The following is a 24,090-nucleotide window of genomic DNA, read 5'->3' as shown; positions in this document are numbered from 1 at the left end:
ATACTTCGAGATCACATACACCAAAAATTGTAAAAAACAAACATTCAGAGATCACGATTTAACGGTTATTTAAAAAAAAACTAAAAAGAAAAATTGGAAGAACGAATAAGAAAAATGCAAGAGATGAAGATGAAAACACGGGGGAGAGTACATAAAAACCATCAATTTGTCGTTTACAACCGACACCAGGTTTCAAAATATTTTAAAAAAAAAATTAAAAACTATGTTGCTCAGAACCGACGCAGGCTTTAAAATATTTAAAAACAATACTTTATGTCGCTTAAAAGCGACACCCATACTTTGTGTCGCTTAAAAGCGACACTCTTTTGTTTAAAGTGACGCCAATATTTAAAAATTATTAAAACATATGTCGGTTATAAGTGATATTAAATGTTTACGTCGGTTTAAAAGCGACGTAGACATTTTATGACGCTTATAAGCGACAGTAAATCCGACATCATGTTTAGTTAGTGTCGCAACTGTCTTGTCCGCCACTATATTATATTAAACCGACACCACCTACTGACACTATAAGGCCCTTTTGTAGTAGTGAATGACCCGATCCGAAATCGACCCAATAATATTAATAGGTAATATGACCCGACTCATTACCCGTTAAGAAAAATATATTTTAAACCAATAAATAATCAAATGAAAAACATAAGACTAAATAAGTATATACATATCATATTGTCACATCCAAAACATAAAAACATAAATTTTCTTTTAAGTATATTTTCGCTTATCTAAATTGATTGCTCTAGCCTTTTCTTTGCAAGACTAGTATTTGTATTGTCTATACTTTTGCTTACAAGATCTCGTTCTGTTCCCATTATAGTTTTCACACTCTTCATCAGTTATTGAATCTGAATCTCTCGCATCCACTGCTTCTAAAACAAAATGGGTATAAATTAATTAAGGGAAGTATTATTGGCACTCCAAAAATCTCATTCTACACTCCTCACAAGTGTATTTTTCTTTCCAAATATAGAAAGTTTGGAGTGTAGAATGAGATTTTTGGAGTGCTAATAACAATTTCCTTAATTAATAGCTCAATTAATTAAGTAAAGTCTTTAATAGTTTTTTAATTAATGTAGAAGTATAAAAAATATATATAAACGCTCGTAATGACAAGTTTTACAACTTTGATAAAGAGCTTCGAAATTCGCCACTATAATCATATAAATCATAGATCAAAATTTAACCGTTGATTGTTGTTTACTTTTACGCTTCATTGTTCTCATTAAATTTTGTTTTTTCAAATTTTCTTTTTTGAAAACATGATCTATTAGAGGATGTAGGAAGATGAACGGTTTGGATCGTTGATATTAAATTCAGAGTATTACGGTTAGTGAAAATATTGATTGATGTTTATAAAGTTTCTACAAACTATATGACATCGACTCATATTTAAGTTGACCATAAATATCAAAACGTGATATCAAAGATCTGAACCGTTCATCTTCTTACATCTGCCAGATGATCATGTTTTCAAAAAAGAAAATTAAAAAAATGAAATTCAGTAAGAAGAATAAAGAATAAATGACAATCGACGGTTAAATATAAATTTAAGGTTTTTGGATTATAGTGTTGGATTTCGAAGTTGACCCCTTCATGAAAGTTGTAAAGTTTGTCACTATGAGTAATTGTATATTATAATTTTTTTACATTTTTTACACTTCTACAATAATTATTATTAATTTTGCCCTCAAATAAAAAACATTATTTATGACGGTTTAGAGGATTTTAAAAATCTAAACGATAATGTAAGTTTAACCATTATCTACTCGTGGAGAAATAATGATGAATCACGAGTATTTATATATTCTTTCATATTTTTCATACTTGTATGTATGTCTTCTTAGTTTTTGCCTATACAAATACTATATTGTTGTAGCCATAATTTACTATACAATTATGGAGGCCATATAGAGAGAAAGGGTGCGGCATATAGAGAGAGAAGAGAGAGATGTGTAATTGTGGGTGTGTGTTAATTATTCCACCCCATTGTGCCTTCATTTATAGTAGTAGGGAAGGTTAATTCTTTACCCTTTAGGATTACACATTGAATAAGTAATCCACTCCTAATAGGAATATAAGATACATTCTTAATATCTACTAGGATTTGCACAATCACATTCCTATTCCAATAAGACTGCAACATTCCCCCTTGAGTGTGTAAATACTCAAGTAAATAGCGCATCAAGTCTTCAGTGATGAAGCAAGTACAATTGATGAAGTCGTCGGCACAATAAGTGAATGCGAGTCTCAAATCAACGGAAGAATGCATAAAAAGTAAAACTCACAAAACCTTTGCTATGGTAAAACCTAAGGTGGGAGAAAAACCTATGATTAAGGAGAAAAGTGAGAAGTTACATTAAGTCAAAACTATACGTCTTTTTGTACTCAAGTAGAAGAGCTCTCAAGGGTATGATCAGCCCAAGATGGGTGCCTCATTAAAACCTAATTAGGTAGCAAAAATCCAGTGGGAAAAATGCTCCTATTCGTAGGGAAAAAGAGTACATTAAGATCAAGTGAATATACTTCTGGATGCTCCCACTAAGTTTAACATAACTTCCAAATGAGAACTACAAGCATTACATATGATAGTTAGGCATACCAATTCCTTAGACAAGCTTCTGGAAGGTTGACTTCGGCAATGACGTTGTGTAGAGGTCAGCAAGGTTGTCTGGGATCAGCTTGCATAACTTCAATTTCCTGATGCTTTGCTGATGTAGATGTAGACGCAATATGTCTTGGCGTTGACTTTGTTGATGTATCATGTCTTGGTCCGGTGGATACATGCGGCATAGTCTTCATGGATCGTCGTCAGGACTCAACAATGGATGAAAACACAACAAGTACTTCGAATATGCTCAACAAGAATTCCTAACCATGTCTCACTTGTGGCGTAGTGAAGTGAGGTGAGTCTTGGAACAATTCGAAGATTTCACAACTAAGGTCATATCGTGGACCTCCAAGATATTGCGATATCCCTAACGGTAAAGACATAACCATTTGGGGATTTTGCCTTGTGCGGTTTTGATAAGTAACATGCGTAGTATAACAACAAGGCAAGCATCATTTCAAGGATCAGGGGGTTGGATCCACTCGAGATGCGTTGGGATTTTCCCTCGTAGTACCTTCAGGGTACGTCTTTACCAATTTAATGGTTGCGTGTAGGCATGGTGCTGCATCTTTACCAAGATCAACAACGAAAGAGATGTCCTGTCTAAATACAATAAGCTAAGTACAACAAAGCGCAAAGTTGAACTTTAGATATGAATTTCAGATTCCATAACCTCTTCAGGGGTCTCATTTGCATATAACGTATGGACGATCAATGTATACTCAAAAGTAACACATTTGGGGTGTAGTTCGACTGGTAGACTAAGGTACCATCAGAACAACGCTTGAACTTCAAGTCAAGGCATAAACAAGTTTTCCTAAGATTCTTCATCTCAAATTCCATCTTCAGGTGCGAGGCAAGTTTTCTCAAGCTCTTTTGGAGCCTTAGTGAGATTCATGTTAACGACATAAATTGTAACTCTAGCAATTCGGAATAAGACTTCATAGTTTAACATGCAATGGCATAATTCATATCCCTAACTGATCAAATAATCACTTAGACGGGTATAGCCATATCCTTCGGATTGTAAATGAACGCCTCAAAACGAGTTAACAAGGTGTTCCGTGGTTTTGGAACTATTTGAACCAGTCCATGTAATTCTTTGGGAACTTACATGTAAATCTCCATATCTATATCCCTATCAAGAAAACACTAGCCACATTTCATAATGCTACTCTCAATCACAAGACATTTTGAGAGAACCTTGCGCTATAAGGCGTGCATCATATCACACTATTTCATTCATCTCATAACGCTTCATTTCCCACTTGTAACACAATAGGGTTACCTTGGGCAGTGTAGGAATAGTAGGTTCAATACAAACTTTGGTAAGAAGGCCTAGATTGTAATTTCAGTTGTCCAATTAGTTCTACGTTGCCACTTGATCAACGAAACACGGTTCGATATCGTCGCTTTTCATTTATGTCGGTAGCTACCATATAAGTGAAAATATCATCGATGATAATCTCATTTCAATTCCATCTAGCTCATCCAAACTAGTATACTAGACCAAGAACTTCAAGTCTCGAGAGTAATCCGGATTAAGTCTCATGAGATGGAAATGATTTGAGACAGCAATCGAGTTTAGATTCATTGTTGTGACATGTCTTGCTTTTCTAGGGAAGTGAATCCTACGAACCAAATGATTTGTAGTGCTCTAGGCCAAGAATAATGTGTAGTGCTCTAGGCCAAGACAGATTGATTGGCTATTCGTCGGTGTACCAGACCGTCCAATAGGGACGTTTTAAACCGTCCAACAGAGGTGGCACATCCTCCAGGGATGTTGACTCGACTTCCGTTAAGTACGTCTATCCTTGCAAGCATGTTTGCAGCTGGTATGTGATCTCGTCACTTTAGCTAGATCAGAGAAATACGTCTAGAGCAACATTCTGAAAACTAGAATTCATCTCACTTGCTTATCACACTTGTGCGATATAGGGATTGAGATGAGACATAATAGGCAACGTCCACGCAAATTCACGCCGTTCTCCAGGAACGTTGACGTTCTTATCTCCCCTTAATGGCCAGAAGACTATCTCATTAAGATGACAACCCACAAATGAGTGGTAAAGAGATCACGTGCAAGGGCTCTAAGAGAGTTAGTGTGAAGGAGAATCATGATCAACAAAAGATACACATCCTTCTTTGAGGACCCATTTTGGTACGTTGCAACGGCGCAACTTGGCATATGGAATGCACACACAAATGCGTAAATACGAAAATCGTCAGGTTCTTACCCAGTAACCAACTGTAACGTCATATAGGTTGGGTGGCAATGGGCCTGAAGGCGAACCAACATAACTATGTACAAGGATTGCATAGCCCTAGGCAAAAACCGAAAACTTGGTACTTTTACCAAAATTCAAGCGATCATTTAAATTTGCGCTTTATGATCGCTAGGCGAGGCTATTTGGGTGAACATGGGAATTCAATGTTCAATTATAAACCCAAAAGACATGCAATACTTTATCGAAAACAGTTGATATAAACTCTCCGACATTATCCAGTCTCTCGAACCTTAAGGGATAAGTAGAGTGGTGAACCCTTAATTGGCCATGAGGTTTAGCAGTAATGTGTGTGGACAAACATGTGACCAATTTGTCGATTCATCAACCAAAACCATAAGTATTTATATGGTCTGAATTTTGGTTGGATTAGTCCACATATATTCCTTTGAATCCACTGTGAAAAAAAAGTCGTGTTATATCTTTGCGAGGAATGATATAGAAAATTAATTTCCTTAATCAGCATGCTTGGCAAAGTGTGCTTGTAGGCACAATATCCTTACTTCAGTAAGGAGATGCATTGTAGCATCATTGTTCGACCTAAGTGTCCCCAAAGGTTGTGGCAAAGCAAATAAACTGCTCAATCACCAGGCTCCAGGCTGGCCACATGTGGTGTATTCCCAGTTGGAAAACAACCCATTGGCCCCAAATCAAAGCTTCAGGCTCATTTTTGGAGGTGGTGCAAAAATATTTCACTTTATTTTCTTCAGTGGTTTCATTTATGATCATTGTCATCTCGAATATCCTTAAAAACTCGACATCAGGGAGAATTTAAAGTCCCTTAAATGGTGATGCAATACCATTCATACAACGAGGAGTATGCCAATGCTCTTAATCAGGTTGGATAGACCTAAAGTCTTTGTTAGAGATGTGATTTAGGTGTAAAGTTAGTGTGTGTAGTACGCATTCATCTAGACAACTAACTTTCCCAAACTCCTATCTAATCACGTGTTTAATTGAATTGTCACATGTATTAAGAAACATGATTCAATTAACTCATATTTGAGGACAATATCAATAAGATTATCTATAAGTAAAACATACACCAAACTTGAATCTAAGAACATGGAAAATTTTCACAAAGTAAACCAAAGTTACTAGGGTGGATTCGGCCAACAAGGTCATCCATGTCAAAATTTTGCTCTTCCAACGATGTTTGGTGGAACAAAATTAGTCGCACATATTGACTACTAGAATGGTACTTCTTAACAACATTGATAGGGGCACAAATAGGTGCATAACCAATGATCTATTTCATCAAGACAGAAGTAGATTCTGCAGGGTTAAGGTTTAGGAATACTATCCCTTATTCTTGAAGCTTTAGGTCTTAGGTGCCAAGGATCACGCTTCGGGCATTGCCACACCTTGGCAGGCCCTGATTCTATGATATGTTGTAAAAGCAAACTCCAAATTGGATTGTAAGAAAGTATGTCATTCGATGTATCCCTGCCAAAGCAGTGCATCACCATTCGGTTAGGCTTTAACCGAACTGGGTCGAGCCATTCGGTAGACTCCAGCCAAACTAGTCCATACCTTTCTCTCACATTTGTGGTAGTAATCAGATCCGAGAATTTGGTAAACTTCCTCTTTCTACACTGCTACTTAAAGGGTAAGTTAGAAACATGGACGGACGAGAAAAGTATTCTCTAGTCAAAATTTGATCGGATTTATAAACTTTAGAATTGTACTCATTCATGGACGTAATCACGATGTGCTTCAGGCAATGTCTTTCATGATTAGATAGTCCGTAGGAGCGGACCAAAGAGCAATGGAATCCTCGATCAGGAGATATTTCCATTTGTAATGCTTTGGGCACAAGTCTTTGAATGAAGATCATGACGACGGCTTATTCAGCTCTTTCTTGCCATTGTTGACATCAATGGTTTCTCAACTTCTTGATGGTCAAGTGGAGATTCACGTCTTGTACCTCACATAAAGTGGTTTCTATTAAAAACGTCCAAATCAGAAAATCGAACTTATTACGATATGACAATCCACTGAATGGAGGGAATAAGATTGTGATTGGTGCTATAAGAATGAACCATCCATAAGCATTAAAGTTAGAACCTTCGAGTTCTAAGATATCGTTTTCATCAAAAACGTTAGGTTTTTATGAGTGTATTGTTTTATGAAAACTTCGGGTTTCACAGGCACTAAATTTGAAACTACAAGTTCAATTTAGTTTATGAATGTTTAGTTCATAAAAGCGAGGTTCCTGCAAGAAACACAAAATGCAATATACAACTAAGTGTAGTGGATTTGAGGTTCTTCGAGAACTCAAGTGTGAGAGCTTCGTTACTACAAAAGTATGTGACAATTCAAAGTATAAAAATAAATTATTGAATCGTTAATATCCAAAAGTGATCTTTAGGTCAATAATTTTGGATTCATTATCAGATTAATGGATTGTAGGTCACTTTTAATTAATTCAATAAATCGAGTCATACATGGTCGATTGTAGAAGCTAAATAATATTAGAATAATATTATTGGGTCGAAAATATAGCCCCAAAAAATATTTGAGCTCGGATTGGGCGCCTTAAGTGAAAGGCAAAGCCCAAAAGGGGCCTCGGATGTGGGCTGCAAGCCACGGGTCAGGGGTTATAGCCCCAGCCATTAAGGCTGGCGTTTTGGACCAAAGGGGTAGGCACAGGAGCAAGGCCTAGCAAGTTTGTTGGCTTGATAATGCATGGGAAGCCCAGCCAAATGGCTAGCATCAAATTGGGCCTTAAGGATGACCCAGTAAGCGGCGTTGGCTTGCTGCTAGCAGTCTAGTGGCATGCGGGACAAGGGCCCAGCAAGTATGATAGCTTGCTGGCATGAGCCGAGAGCATATGAAGGTCCAAAAAGGAAAGTTGCAAGCTTCCTTGATGAATGTAGGCTACGGGCCCGAGTCATCCCAACCAGGGTGAAAGCCTAGGGTGACTATCTGCTTATAGCAAGGTTGTTGTCAAGGTCCATGTGAATGCAGCAAAGCTCAGAGGGCTACTACCCAGTTTGTGCCACAAGGGGTGGTGCCATACCAAATCCAAATTCCCAAATTTTTTTTGACATAGGTAGGGTTTAAGAAACCCTAGAATTGCTTCTAATTTAATTTGATACTTTGACTCACATATTCCACATAACAATTTAATTGTGCGATGCACGAAACAAATATATATATATATATATATATATATATATATATATTGTGTGTGTGTGTGTGTGTGTGTGTATCAGAAGAAAAATGCATTATGGTGAATGTTTTCATGGTTCATGGTCGTTTCAAATATCTTACTTTATTTTAAGCATACCTGATTGGCAAAAAACAACAAAAGCCTTTGATTTTGTTGAAGATCCTTCTCGGAAAGTTGGAATTGCATCTCCAATGCGTTGTATCACGTTCAACACAAAAATAAATAAATAAATTGAATCAATAGCATGTAGATCCATTCAATAAAATAATAAATTAATCATAAAATGAATGATTAAAACGCAATGCTCCCTGATTGAAGAATAAACTCTCTTTAGCGCATCGTCAAGAGCATGCTGATAACATGTTGTAGGCATAATTTACTGAACAATTATGGAGGCCATATGGAGAGAGAGGGTGCGGCATATAGAGAGAGAAGAGAAAGATGTGTAATTGTTGCCAAAAGGTGAGAAAATCCAAAATGTAGGTTTTGATTCCGTTAAGAGTAAAAGAGCTAATAACATGTTGTAGAGGAAAATAATTTGAGATGGAATGAGAGAATTTTGTTAGAGAATTTCGTAGTGTTACACTATCAGACACAACGACTTTTATATAGTGTGTGGTTATCTTATCAAATTACACAAATATCCTTAATTTAATAGAGAAAACCAATTGTCTAATCAATTGAAGAATGAATGACTTGTTCATTTGGTAATCAGTGATATACAAACATATATGTCCTTCAACAAAAAGTTATTTAATATATTTTTTCCCTAAAAAATTAAATCTTTTCGCTAGCAAAAGAAAAAACGCTCTATCTTTTCAACAACAAAAATTTATTTTATTGGTTTTATTTAGTTGGTAAGAAATCTAATGTCGCTTAGTACTGTGATTTAATGACTATTTCTCTTCACTTATAAATGAAAGGTCTTAGGTTTGATTCTCGCTAAATGTGAATTTGAACAATATTATTAGTAGCTTATTGTGAGATTAAGTTTACTCTCTCTTTTAATGTAAATAATATCATTTGCTAAAAAAAACTAAAATCTAACAAACAATAGTTACTTTAGAGAGGCCCTTTCCCAAATTAACATGAGTCGGATCCTATCATATGGTGGCAACTACTAGTCTACTTATGGGTCCCTCCTTGTCATATGGATAAAGCCGAATAATTTCAATTCACTTTTGTATTTAACAAATCGGAATAATATTGAAAGGACAATTCGAAATATATATAATAGTTCAACAAGCTGTCTTCAACTTCAAGTGGTGCCAATGTGAAGAAATAAAATAAACAAATAAAAGGGATTATGCCAAGTTGGCCAAAAACTAATCATCTGATTACTGTTAAATTTGTCATTTGATCAAAGTTGTGACTTTAAATAATATATAATACGTATACAAGGGTTCGACTGGTTTTCATCATCGGTTTTGGTTTTGGTTTTGTGCTTTTGGTTTTGGATTAGCATACCAAATAATTGGAGGCAAATTGTCTGTCCCACGTTAATATTTTATATTAATTTTTTAATAAAAATAATAAGATAAAAAATAATAAGAATATAAAATGTTAACATGATTTAACTGTGATCGCATAAAATAGAAAAGAATAAGAAGAACACAGTAACAAGAGGACAAACAATCCGCTTCCCAAATAATTTGGACGCAAAAAGAAAAGGGAAACGTACAATTTGTAGTTTGTCATTCAACTAGTAAGGCTAATAATTCATCTCGTATCAAATTCTAAATCTACAAACTCCAAAGCCGTGGGGCCGTTGTTCTGACTTTGGACCGGTGACAACCCCACTCCCAATTTTCTAGCCTTCCTCCCACATCTTCTCTGGATTGTTGCATATCTATTTTTCATCTAAGTATTTCTGTCAATAGAAAACAAAAGTCCACTTGCCAACTTGATTTAGAGTATCCATATACCTTACCGTATTAACTTGCTTATTGATAGTTGTGAAGGAGTTCATTTTTAATTTATTTCGTGGCCGATTCACAGAATCAGGTTTATAATCGGAACAGTTAGTATTATAAATCACTCTAGAGAGACATGTCTATAAAAAAAAATGAATAACATATGAGATCATATATAGTTTTAATTATTTATTTGTTATCATTGATTGAGCATAAGTTTTAATATTTTTTTTGTAGAAATGAACTTTATAAAGTAATTTGTAATATAAATGATTTCGATTTTAAACACGAAATATATGTGAATCAAATATGAAATAAATTGAAGAGAAACTCTTTTTGAATCTTAAGCAGCCAAGCTGTTCTCTATTTATATGGTGTGGTGACTACCTAGTTCTACCTAGTAATTATTTTATATGTGTCAAAGGATTATAAATAAAAAGCAGTTATGCCAATGTCAATTGTGAAGCGTGTTGGAAGTGCACGAGCTCATCTACCTCCTCCAAGTCCCAACCCTGCTGGCTAGCATTCAGTGTACCTTCAGGGATCCATCCTCCCACATATTAAGATATTATTAAAATGACTTACGAATATGCATTTTGTTTCCATTCCACGTTGGAGGAATTTGCAATTAAGTAATCTTGTAAATTAAATTTTGAATTAATTTGATTTAAGAGCAATAGTGACAAAACTGAAGCATAATATTATGCTGCAATTGCGTTTGTCTAGTGACAGTTAGCATGTGACAAAACATACATTTGAGAGAACGGATAAAGAACATCCGAAGGGAAATACCTACTTTAAACTAAATTATTTTTCAAACGTTTTGTTGTTTGATCCAACTAAAAGCCAGTTGGATACATTGTGAAGTAAAATGAAAATAGATTTCTGTATTCGGACTAATTGGGGCGAGTTATGAGAGGTTTTTAATACAGGAAATGATTTTTCTCGCATGGTTATGTGACATCCCACATCGCCCAGGGGAGTGATCCTTATATGTATATTCTCATCCCTACCTAGCACGAGGCCTTTTGGGAGCTCACTAGCTTTGGGTTCCGTAGGAACTCCGAAGTTAAGCGAGGAGGGGGCTAGAGCAATCCCATGATGGGTGACACACTGGGAAGTTCTCGTGTGAGTTCCCAGAAACAAAACTGTGAGGGCATAGTCGGGGCCCAAAGCGGATAATATCGTGCTACGGTGGTGGAGCGGGGCGGGAAGTGATCCGCCCCGGGTCGGGATGTGACAATTTGGTATTAGAGCCTAACCCTGGCCGTGGTGTGCCAACGAGGACATTGGGCCCCTAAGAGGGGTGGATTGTGACATCCCACATCGCCCAAAGGGAGTGATCCTTATATGTATATTATCATCCCTACCTAAACGAGGTCTTTTGGGAGCTCACTGGCTTTGGGTTCCGTAGGAACTCCAAAGTTAAACGAGGAGGGGGTGATAGGAGCATTTTTATGCGACTTAATTGGCTTGTTCTCATGCATTTATGTTGTTTTTCCTTAGTTAGTCTAGTGTTTAAAGTCATTTTCGTGCAATTTCAGGTTTTAGTGTCAAAGTATGCAAAAAGAAGCAATTTGGAGCATTCTAGAGCATTTTTGGGCCAAGATTGGATAGTGCAAGCATGGAGGCATGAGGATGGACGAATTTGAAGGCTTGAATTCAGTTAGGGAGCTGCAAGGGGCCCTAAAAACCTTATTTCTAGAAGGCTTTATCTATTCACACATGGTGCCTAATTTCTGTATTGGAAGAACAAGCCGTCCTAGCTTGTCACTAGCCGTCCTAGCTTGTCTCCTAGCCGTCCTAGCTTGTCACTAGTCGTCCTACCTTGTCACTAGTCGTCCTAGCTTGTCTCCTAGCCGTCCTAGCTTGTCACTAGCCGTCCTACCTTGTCTCCTAGCCGTCCTAGCTTGTCTTCTAGCCGTCCTAGCTTGTCTCCTAGCCGTCCTAGCTTGTCACTAGCCGTCCTACCTTGTCTCCTAGCCGTCCTAGCTTGTCACTAGCCGTCCTAGCTTGTGTCCTAGCCGTCCTAGCTTGTGTCCTAGCCGTCCTATCTTGTCTCCTACCTTGTCCAAGCTACACACATATATCCTTTAAGTGTTTCATGTATAGAATTTCTAGTACAAAACCTTTTGGTTTCAACTAAGTTCTAAACCTTTCCTAGCCCTATAAATAAGGCTTTGCAACAAGGCACTAGGGGGATCACTCATTCACCCAATTTTCGTCCATTCATCTAGCCACACCATTCTACACATCCTAAAATCCTAGAAACACAATTCCAGCCAACACTACACCTTGCCGTGCCTATCCTCCATCCAATTCCATAATCCCTGATCCTAAAACACATCCCAACCATCCCATCCACCTTTGTGCCGTAGCAAGGAGAAAGAAGGAAGGACTCTTGGATGCTCAAGCTTCGTCGTTGGTGCATTCTAGGTGTAATTCGTTTTATGATTTCAATGTTTAATTTATTTTCCTTTCATTTTGCTATGAACATGAGTGGCTAAACCCCTATTGGTTAGGGGTGATTTCGAAGCCATAACTATGTGTGCAAGTTGATTTGATAAATTCCAGTTATGAGTTCTTGAATTGTGAATGCAATTGGCTTAACTGTGCGAGTAATAACGTATTTGTGTTTGTTAATTAGGGGTCGACACTTAATTGGCTTGCATGAATATGATGCTAGAATATAAGTTTGTTTCACATAATTGTCACACACTTATATTCACAAGTAGTGAAGGTTGCTAGTCACAATCGCGTTAAGTTCAATTCCTAGCATAAGTGTCATGATGTCATAGTCACAAGTGCTTTGTCAATGCTTATAGTTTTCATTGAACGTAATGATCTTTGATTGTATCTTTATTATGATGTCATGTAAGGAACTTTTGAAGAATGCTTTGGGTTGTCGTATGATGTCATCCAATTCAATAACACAAGGAAAACTTGAGAATTAACTAGTGATGTCACGGTTAATTTGGGGCATTGTCATTCATAATTCTATGAAGGAATAACTGGAAATCGAGTCATTTGCATACTTGTCATGTGTGGAGAAAGAACCCCTAACTAGTCCATCATCCATTAAAAACCCCAAAAACGTTTCAAAATCAGTTTTACTTTGCAATCTGTTTTCTCAACTTTAATTTCGTCCAAATCAAATCCCCCTTTACTTTGAAGTCTCAATTTAGTTAGAAATTGTTTTGGTTCATGTTTTTAAGTGTTTTGAGTCAAGTTTTCAACCAATTTCGTCCAAATTAGTGTAGGTGCTCAAAACTGCCCAGAAAGTGGTTTTTAGGCAGTTTTGAGTCTTCTAGTTGCTGTTTGAGTTTTTGTTTTGTTTAGTGTTTTAACTTTGGTTTTCATTCTTTGAGTCCAAATTAGTGTTTTAACTTTGTTTTGGAGTTCTTAGGTCAGTTTTCAAGAGTTTAGCAATCCCTCCTAATCCCCGGTTTTGAACGATCCCTACTTACATACTTTGCTACAATTGTCAGAAGAGGGTTTAATTTGTGTGCTTAATATATTTCGCACCAGGGGGCTAGAGCAATCCCATGATGGGTGACCCACTGGGAAGTTGCTCGTGAGTTCCCAAAAAGCCTGGTGCTAGGTAGGGATGGGAATATACATATAAGGATCACTCCCCTAGGCGATGTGGGATGTCACAATCCACCCACTTTAGGGGCCCGACGTCCTCGTCGGCACACCACGGCCAGGATTAGGCTTTGATACCAAATTATCACATCCCCGTCTGGGGCGGATCATTTTCCGGGCCCCGCTCCACCACCGTAGCACGATATTGTCCGCTTTGGGCTTACCATTTCCTCACGGTTTTGTTTTTTGGGAACTCACGAGCAACTTCCCAGTGGGGTCACCCATCATGGGATTGCTCTAGCCCCCTCCTCGCTTAACTTCGGAGTTCTTACGGAACCCAAAGCAGTGAGCTCCCCAAAAGGCCTCGTGCTAGGTAGGGATGAGAATATACATATAAGGATCACTCCTCTAGGCGATGTGGGATGTCACAGTTACATCCACATACGTTTATTTCTAAATTTTAAACTAATAAAATTATAATTAAAAGATGAAAATAAAAGAGTTGTGTAGAAAGAAAAACATTAATGTCTTTTACATCCTTTTTTAATGCTCGTGTGGTATTCCTAATCCTTTTTATTTAGCTTTTTGTGATTTATTTTTCCATTATTTAACCAAAGTTCATTGGAATTTTGAAATTCCTCACCGAACATTTACTAATCTTAGAGAATTAAGGCCGAGTTAATAAAGAATGGGCCCTAAAATTTAGATAGATTACATTACAAATGCACTCTATGTCCCATGAGCATTGAAAACCTGTAAATGTATTTGCAAATTCCTATTTTGAATAGGTCATTTAAAAATTTCAATGCTCATACAGGACATTTTTATCTAACATCTTGTTATCTATTCCTTATTATTTGACTTCAATCACTTAAGAGAGAAATGCTTAGGAAACTTTAAAAGTGAGATTCTCTATTAACTCTTTGTCATCCCATATTTTTTACACAATATTTTATAATATTAGCATAAGAATTGATATTAAACTGTGAAATACCAGAGAATCATAGAGATTCCCACTTAAAAAAACATCTTTTTAGCATTTCTCAATTTAATTAAGAAGTCCGTCACTTAAACACAACATAATGATTGCTTGAACAAGTGCTTCTTTCATGCCATGTGGTATTTCTATTGAACCAAAGTCATACCATAAGCTTACAAGTTATATGAGTCAGATAATCAAATCTTAATCATAATAACAATATCCAACAAAAAATCCGGAAGAAGCGTGGGCAGGATGGGACATATATCCCACATGGTAGGAAAGGGGTTTAACATACACCCCACGTAATAATAAGCACCCAAGTAAGTTGATGTGTAGAAATGACTTTGCTTTATTAGAATTAATTGTTTCATTTTAGGATAATGCTTGCATCCCCCTGCGTGGGGATTGGGGATGCATGTATCCCCCATTTGTAAATATCATATTTTGACTGAATAGAATCAATGATCAGAACTTTGAATTTATTAATCTTCATTTGAAAATTGTTCATACAAAAAATCTTTCGAATTGGAGATTATTTAATCATTGTTGATCGGAGCATGCAATTTATTAATCTTCATTTCAAAATTGTTCATACAACAAACTTTCCAATTGGAGATTATTTAATCATTCAAATGCATCAAATAAATGAGACAGTTCATCATGAATATGCTACTTGGTACCCACACAGTCGACTTGTTCTATACATTTGAATGACTAAATGATTTCTGATTGAAATGATTTTTTGTAGGAGTGATCTTCATATGAAGACTAAAAAGTTAAACACTTTTGATTATAAAATTTCTATGGCTAAGATACGTTATTCACAAGAAAGAATAAGCTCTTCCTAGAAAGGGAGCATTTTTTCTCACCATCATAAACTATGGTGTATACTCACCATACACCTACTCATCTGCTATGTGTCATTTCGCTTAATCTTGGTTAATTATTTTCAAAATTGAAAAAGTAACATTTCCTGTGAAAGTTAACTAGAATTACATGAAAGGACACATGACAGATGATTAGGTGTATGGTGGGCATGCATCATAGTTATGGTGATGAGCAAAAATACAACAGAGTGCAAGTAGTATACTTCATTTTATTCTTCTATTACTGCCACTATTTTGTATAAATAATGGTAAATATTTCTATCAAATATCACATGGAAAATTTAAGCAATTTACATGAAAATGAATTTACTGCTGCTATACTGCCTCGGTTTAGTAATACTAGCATATGCCTGTGAATATTTTTTATTTCGTTTTTAAAATGGGAAGGAGAGAGGGGGAGAAGGAGTGGGAGTGGGAGTGGAGAGAGAGGTTTTTATTTATTAATATTAGATATAATGCTAAAATTACATGTAGTGAGGCTTAATTACAAAACTGTAAAATTTGGTTTTATGAAATTACATTATACTATTTAAATTTTTTATTTTTATAATAAAAGACTAAATAATATTTTCACCATCTTTTAATTGACAAAGAGAATTCTACTAATATATAGTTTAGATATTCATAATAATAAAAAGTAAATTTACACATAAGATTTCATTGAATATAAATTTATAAATCCAAAATTTTGTTCATCTAAATTCATTTTCGAAAAAGCTTCTCCTTGGACTACAAACCAGCTCAATCCCATTCATAATCAATTTATTATCTGTTAGGTAATGCTAGAAAGATGAAATTTTTAAATCAAATGACATAAATATTAATGACATATATATCATTTGATTTGTAAATTTAATTTGAAAATTTACGCCGGCTATCGCATCCATAATCCGTGTATGGGCAAGTCCGCACCTAGGGGTCCCACACCCACCTCTTTGTAAAAGACACTTTTGTAGATTTGTCGTTTAGTTTTTCCGATGTTTGATTCTTCATATTTCATGTTCTGGCTATAGGATTAGAGCTGATACATGAACCTTCTTTTCCCTTGTAATTAAATAAAAATTATACATTATATTATTGATCTTTAACCCATTTAAGCGTAGAGCTTGGGTTTCAGACTGTAATCATATACGGATTGAGGCAAACTTTATATTGGTTCATTATTTTTTTAAGGACCCTCCTTTGTTGATTATTTTATAGTCGATTGAAACAACTATGCTTGACAACTTGACCATATGCTCTTTATCTATGCATGCATATATCGAAAAAGCAATCAAGCCGTAGATTCTTTTGTTTCATTTGGGAAAGAAAGTTATGCATCAATGGTGATCTATAATATTTCTCCTTCAATTTCAAACCTTACACATCCACAATGGTAAATTATGACTTTCGGAAATTTTCCTTTATACCTGCCTAGGATTTGAATTCTTTTGGTTAACTGGGTTGTTTATATATAGGTAAATAACACACGTTAGTTTTATTACCATGGCTGGCAGCTGGTCGCGGGGTCGCAGCTTATGAAAGTAATTTTCTTTAGAAGTCAACAAAGGCTTCACAGGACGTGTGTTCTTCACACTCTTTCTACTGATTAAATTTGACCAACACAAACACAATGTTGCTTTTGTTGACTTATGAAATTCATGCACATCAGAAGCATCTGGATGGACGTGATCAATTCTGCATGCACGCATGAATAGGGATGGACAACGGTTATTGCAAATGAGAAAACACGGTTATTTACTCATAACCGTTTATGTTCATATCTGCATAATCGTTTATTCATTGGATAATTGTATAAACGGTTATACCCATACCCATGATTGTTTATAAACAATTAACCATACTCATAACCATGTACCCATTTAACCATAACTATTTACCCGTTTACCCATTTTTGAACCCGTTTATCCTTTTTTGACTCATTTATCCCTTTTTTCTCTACATGTTTTTTTTAACAACATGAAAATTACAAAAGATAAATTTGTCATAATTTTTGTTTTCTGACAATTAAACACCATTATAAATACATATTAATATATATTTTTTTATTTTAATCATTTAAATTTTCATACAATTGTAATAATTGAAATAATAATTTACCAACGATATTGAAATAATAGATTGAGCATCACCCCTTAAAATAGCCCTTGCCGACCGAGTCTGAGCAGTCAGATTTCGATCTTCAGATGGGGCATCAGCTTGCTCACCTATGACCAACAGCTTCTGAAACTCTGCACCGTCTGTGCTGAGTGTTGTTGAAATTTGAATGTGTAAATCCCCATACTTGCTTATGGTAACATTGAGTAAGACATATATTAAATTAAATAGATAAATGGATATCTGTTATAATTATGGGCAATACTTATAATTGATAGATATCAGTTATAACTGTGAGTAATACCTATAACTGATGGATACCCGTTATAACCGTGGGTAATACCTATAGCAGTCCATTTAAATTTCACGAATAAACGGTTGTACTCATAACCGCTTGTTTGTCTAAACGGTTTCATATAACCGTAACCGTAAACTTTAAATGAACGGCTAACTGCGGTTACCCAAACACATGAGCATTTTACCATCCCTATGCATGAATATAATAGAAAAATTAGACTAAATTTAACAACAGCTCAAATTTTAATTAAATAAAATTAAAAAAAATATAGAGAAACTGAACTAAATCCCACAGTAGCTCAAAATTTTGAAACTAGATCAAAATACGCCATATATAACCTTCCACACCTCTCAAATTCCCTAGGGGATAGGGGATTAAATCCCCCAAAACTCCTTCGCCCCATTCCATTACATTGGACTCTGGAGGAGCTTAGGCTAAAATCAGCTAACATAGTCCTAGGCCATGTGACACAAGACTGACATCAACTACAATTACAAATTAAAAAAAAATCATAAAAATTAATTAAAAACACAAAAATATAAAATAATAATAATTTTTTATATAAATATCTAACTATATTCTTCCACCTTACATCACATTTTAATATTTCCAAATACTTTCAACCAATCTTTTATTATCATCCAAAATTAAAAATAAAATGGGCATTATTATTGGCACTTCAAAATTCTCATTCTACAATGAACTAAAATTGAGGAACTATTGCCGCAATTTCTTAAAATTTTTTTTTTTATTTTCTTTTATTTTTTTATATATATACAGAATGCTCAAATTCCTCCACAGTCCACGGTAGGTGTGACAGCATCTGAGGTTCTTAAAGGCCAAATTTTAATTTGTCAATACTTCCTAACCACTAATATGAATTAGCAACCCAGCTTTCTGTGAAAGCATCATTTGTGCTCTCATTAGCACATTCTTAAGAGTCAAGATACACTCACACCTACTACATATAAGAGCTTCAACCCTAATCCTTCATTACCTCTAAATATCAAGTAACAAATAAAGAATACGCATTCCATTTCTTTGTATCTACTTTTTGTGCATATTATTATCTGTCGTTTACTCTCTCTTATGAATAACTTTAAACGATGATTTAGGTATGTGACTAATAAGGGTTATCAATTCATATACAATGGCGTGCAAATTATTGACATTAAATAAAAACTTTCAGTTTATTTCGAAATTATGTACACATAACTCATGCAATTAGGATAAGTTCATTTTGAAAATGTACGGTAGGATAATCACACAAGTGATTAGCTACAACTTGTGACGTCAGGTCATAAAATAAATGATTATTTAATGATTTATAATTACCTAGTACATTTATTAATGTAGTTGAATGTGACTGAATATACTTGAAGATACCACAAGTTGAATGTGAGTAAATGTCATAAAATGAAATCATTTTTCAATCTTTACGAACGAATTAAATACTTCTTATGAAATTGTTTTATCCTATTAGCTTAATTAGTACAACGCCGAAATTATGCGTTCGATAAAAAATACGTGTCAATGACTAATACAAACGCATACGTACGTGAACAACGCATACACTCCCACAGGAGGCACATCACAAAGGAAAATAATACACCATTAATTATAATCATTTTTGTCATCTTCATAACCTGCAATTCATCATAAATCTCAATAGTTCATCTGCCTCTTTTGTTTCTTCTTTTTGTATTTTCTTGGTCGGCCAAAGAAAGCAGTAAATTCGTCCTCCCAAAAAAAAAAAAAAAGAAAGCAGTAAATTCAACCACCACAGAAGGGCATTCTGGGCAACCAACAAAAGTAGCGGTATCTGCAAATCTCCGACTTAACCAAGGGCAAAATGGTAAAACCATCACTGTAGTTGGCCATTTCCCGCAAGATAAAATATATATAAAACCTTGAACCCCTCATTTCATTCAGCAGAAATAACGAAAGCTTTTCTATCTCTCTCTCTCTCGATTCTCTTCCTTCCAAAGCACTAAAACCAGTTGAATCAAACTGTTTTCCGTGAAAAATCCCAACTTTTTGATCTTTTCCGACACCCTTTTCAGCTGCAAGTCCACTGTGAAACAGCAAAATGTGTGGAGGTGCTATTATTTCCGATTTCATAGCGCCGGTGCGGTCCCGCCGGCTCACCGCCGACTACCTCTGGCCCGATCTAAAAAACCCCAGTTCTGGGAAGCGGCTCTCGAAGCCTCTGAGGTCCGAAATCGTTGACTTGGACGACGACTTCGAGGCTGATTTCCAGGAGTTCAAGGACGAGTCCGATGTGGACGAGGACGATGAAATGGTTGATTCCAAGCCCTCTGCTTTCTCTGCCGGAAAGCCCTCTTCTGCTCGTGGTAAAAATCTCCTATTTTCTTCCCTTTTGTTGTATTTGTGTCTGTATATGCATGTATTTGTTTTCATTTATTTATTTAAGGAGTGGATTTAAGTTAGAATGGTTATTTGTAAATTGTAATTGTTGCTTTATTTTATCTACTTGGAAATTTTGTGGCTTTAGATTGAATAGATATTCTGGGTGACCTCTTTTTCTTAGATAAATTATAAAGTTTTAATCTTGCTTATTAATTATATGTGTGCGCGATATTGATTTGATTGTTGGGATGATCACTTTAGAAGTAACTTGTTTTAGTTCTTGTGTGTTTTAATCTGAGGAATTTGTTGAAGTGGGTAGAAAGATCTTGGTAAATTCGTAAGTTCTTGTGTGTTTTAATCTGAGGAATTTGCGATATTGATTTAATATTGTAGGAGTTTCCTCTGTAAATTCTTAATTAATTTTGGAATCATCAATCTAGTTTTTCATTGTTCTTTAATTAATTTTTATTGAAAGTTTATAAAACTTTGATAGTTTTCTCTATGGTAATAATGGATTCATTGTAATTTATGAAAGACCAAGCTCAGATCCAGAGCGAAATGAAATTTCCAAGCAAGTTGAGAATATGAATTTATTGATCAATAATAATAATTTTTTTTCTTCAACATAATTTTTGTGTTAACATCTGCTTGTTTCTTAATATGTTCTTTAATTTGCTACCTATCTCGTGTGATGATCATGCTTGTAACGACATGGAGATCAAAGTTTTTGGTTCCGTGTCTTTCGGATATTTTAGAGATCACATCTACGAGTTTCTGCTATTTGATAAATTATTATGCTATAAAACTTGATACTATGCAGCTCGTTGTAGACTATTGTGGTATCGAACTCAGCTTTATGTTTATGTTAATTTCCTGTTAGTTTTTCTCACCATATTTTAAAGGCTACTCATCATTTTTTAAAATCCAATTTACATGTAAACAGATTTGTGATGTTTTCTTGATGCATCTTATTGCTTTGGCTTAATATTTTCTCTCTTTTCAATCTTGAAGGTTCTACCGCTGTGAAATCTGTGGAGTTCAATGGGCAAGCTGAGAAATCTGCAAAGAGAAAAAGGAAGAACCAGTACAGGGGAATTCGCCAGCGCCCATGGGGTAAGTGGGCTGCAGAGATCCGAGACCCAAGGAAAGGGGTTCGGGTTTGGCTTGGAACATTCAACACTGCAGAAGAAGCTGCAAGGGCGTATGATGCCGAGGCACGTAGAATTCGCGGGAAGAAAGCGAAGGTTAATTTCCCTGAAGAAACTCCTCGTGCTTCTGCAAAGCGTTCCATCAAGGAAAATCCTCAGAAATTGATAGCCAAGACAAACTTGACTGGCACTCAGTCAAATCTGAACCAGAACTTCAATTTTGTGAACGACTCAAGTGAGGACTACTACAATGCTCTGAGTTTTCTGGATGAAAAGCCAACAATGAATAACTTTGGATACATGTCCACCTTCCCTGCCAATGAAGATGTTGCACTGAAATCCTCCGTTTCATTAGAAAATGCCCCTTTTTATTTCAGTTCCGATCAGGGAAGCAACTCCTTTGATTGTTCTGACTTTGGCTGGGGAGAACAAGGCTCGAAGACTCCAGAAATCTCATCCGTTCTTTCATCTGTTATGGAAGAAAGTGATAACTCACTGTTTCTGGAGGATTCTAACCCAACAAAGAAGATGAAGCCTAACTCAGAGGATCTGGTGCCTCCCGAGGATAATTCGGGAAAGACACTGTCTGATGAGCTCTCAGCTTTTGAGATGAAGTACTTTCAGATCCCATATCTTGATGGGAGCTGGGATGCTTCAGTGGACGCGTTCCTCAACGGTGATGCAACTCAGGATGGTGGTAATCCAGTGGACCTTTGGAGCTTTGATGATCTGCCCGCAATTGTTGGGGAAGCTTTTTAAGCGATGAACCTTTCCCCACCTTTCTAGTTTATGTAAATAAAGCTACATGTTAGTGAGTTTTTCAGTCCTCTGTCAGCTTCTACATTGTTTCATTATTGGTCTCGTGTTCCGTCCCATTTTATCCAGAAAGAGTTCTCGGTTTCTTGTACTTGTTCTTGCAGGATGTGTTTCGGGTTGGAGTGCAACTGTGTAGGCTGTTGAACATGAATAAGGCTTGTACTTGTTCTTGCAGGATGTGTTTCGGGTTGGAGTGCAACTGTGTAGGCTGTTGAACATGAATAAGGCTTGTACGGGGAGTATTATAAGCCGTAGTTAATGTCGTATGGAGAGCGTGCGGGTATTAGGTTTACTTTCACCTCCATAGAGCTTGAACTTCTGGTTTCTGAACTTTGATGTTTGTATTGATGAAAATGTGTGAGCTATGATGGAATACCGAAACCTCATAATTCTGTACTCGTTTAAATTTATTCAGGTCTTTCATTTTACAAGAGGCCGTCAGATTTTGCATTGCTCGCTAGCCTTGGTGTTTGGTTCAATTTATTATTGACTTGGTGTTTGGAGAGAGAGAGAGAGAGAGAGAGAGAGAGAGAGAGAGAGATCCGTAAGCCTTGGTATTTGGTTCAATGTATAATTGACTTGGTGTTTGGGGGGAGAGAGAGAGAGAGAGAGAGAGAGAGAGATCTGTATGACATATCTGACCCTTGGAGGTTGACGGAATTACCAGAAGGGCAGGCCATTTTTATTGATAATTACAGGTCGTGTTTTTCAAAGATGCATGATGTATCTGGCGCAGATGACACTAGCTTATTGCAAGTGGCATGGAATTGGTTGTACCGTCCAGGTTTATGCTTTAACATATGCATCAGCCATGTGAAGGGTGCTGTCACTCTGCTGGGCGTGTCTGCCACTTGTTTCTCTGTCGTGATGGTTAAATTGACCGACACGTGGCGATGCCTTTGGCACGTAGTTTGTAGTGTAGTCGGGTCCAACCGTTTCGTTACTTCATTTTATTTGTCTTTCTCGTCACGTGAGCTATGTCATTCTTTCATTACTTTCCTTTCCGTTATTTCTCTCATCACGTTAGTTTTTCACTGTTTGATTACCTCCCTCTCTTTGTTGTAACTGATTCATTACCTTTCTCTCCTCCCTCTCGTCATGCGACCATTCACATGATTAGAGATATTGAGGAGATAATGAGACGGTTACACACAAGATTTTGCTCGGCTCTTCAGCCCCAAAACGTGCCCCTGACGCTGGACCCTCAGCCTGCCTCATGCATCAGCTGCAAAGAAATAGACAAATCCATAGGGTACCGGGGAAGGGAGGGTCCTTATTGCATGGGCAGCTGTGATTGTTCTCGTTCTCTCATTTGCTAAAGGACGTGGAAGCAAAAGCATGGCAGAACAGAAGCATCACTGCAGCACCTTGCTCCTGTGCTCACAAGGGCGACTTTAGCCATTACTCACATGTTTCTGTGCAGAAAAACTTACAACCAGGGCAAGGACCAATGGGGATTAGGTGGAGGGAACAATGGGGGCTGCTTGTGATTTGAATTTTCACCACAAATATGTGGGTTTGAATTAGTGTTATTGTAATAAGGGATGTTTAGGGGGTTTTCTACTTGTTAGAATACAAGGGAAGGTGAACCTAACACACCTACCTCATTTGCCCTGTGAAGCTTTGATGATAAACTAAGTGCAATTCACGTAACCCTATGAGTGTTCCAGAACTATCACAATCTCATATCAAATAAACATTAATTGAAGAGAAAGATTGTCCCAATGTTCCATGCAGGAGATTCGACCTTATCATCGGGATACATTCTTATGTGAGTATCTTATTTATCACGTAATCGGATTAACTACATACTGATTTAATATCGCATTTACGAGAGATTTTATCTTATACATTCCCATTTGAATGTCTCACTTATCACGGGACCAAGTTAATCTTCGTATACTG

General features: G+C 36.3%; 1 protein-coding gene across 3 annotated transcripts; it reads left to right on the top strand.

The window, feature by feature from the left end:
* The first annotated feature begins 19,799 nt into the window (after positions 1-19,799).
* On the top strand, positions 19,800-22,618 carry LOC103930679 (ethylene-responsive transcription factor RAP2-12). Of its 3 annotated transcripts, none has more exons than XM_048572460.1 (3): positions 19,800-20,205; positions 21,233-22,176; positions 22,361-22,618. In XM_048572460.1, the coding sequence occupies exons 1-2, from the start codon at positions 19,941-19,943 to the stop codon at positions 22,126-22,128; spliced, it is 1,161 nt and encodes a 386-aa protein (XP_048428417.1). In that variant the 5' UTR covers positions 19,800-19,940; the 3' UTR covers positions 22,129-22,176; positions 22,361-22,618. The 3 variants fall into 3 exon arrangements, with proteins under 3 accessions (XP_048428417.1, XP_009338319.1, XP_009338318.1); XM_009340044.3 differs by having other exon boundaries at positions 19,801-20,205; positions 22,290-22,618; XM_009340043.3 differs by having other exon boundaries at positions 19,801-20,205; positions 21,233-22,618.
* Positions 22,619-24,090: the final 1,472 nt, after the last annotated feature.

The sequence above is a fragment of a genome, unplaced genomic scaffold (genome assembly GCF_019419815.1).
Source record: "Pyrus x bretschneideri cultivar Hongxiangsu unplaced genomic scaffold, Pyrus_bretschneideri_v1 Contig61, whole genome shotgun sequence".
Lineage (NCBI taxonomy): Eukaryota > Viridiplantae > Streptophyta > Magnoliopsida > Rosales > Rosaceae > Pyrus > Pyrus x bretschneideri.
This window is presented reverse-complemented; position numbering and strand designations above follow the sequence as displayed.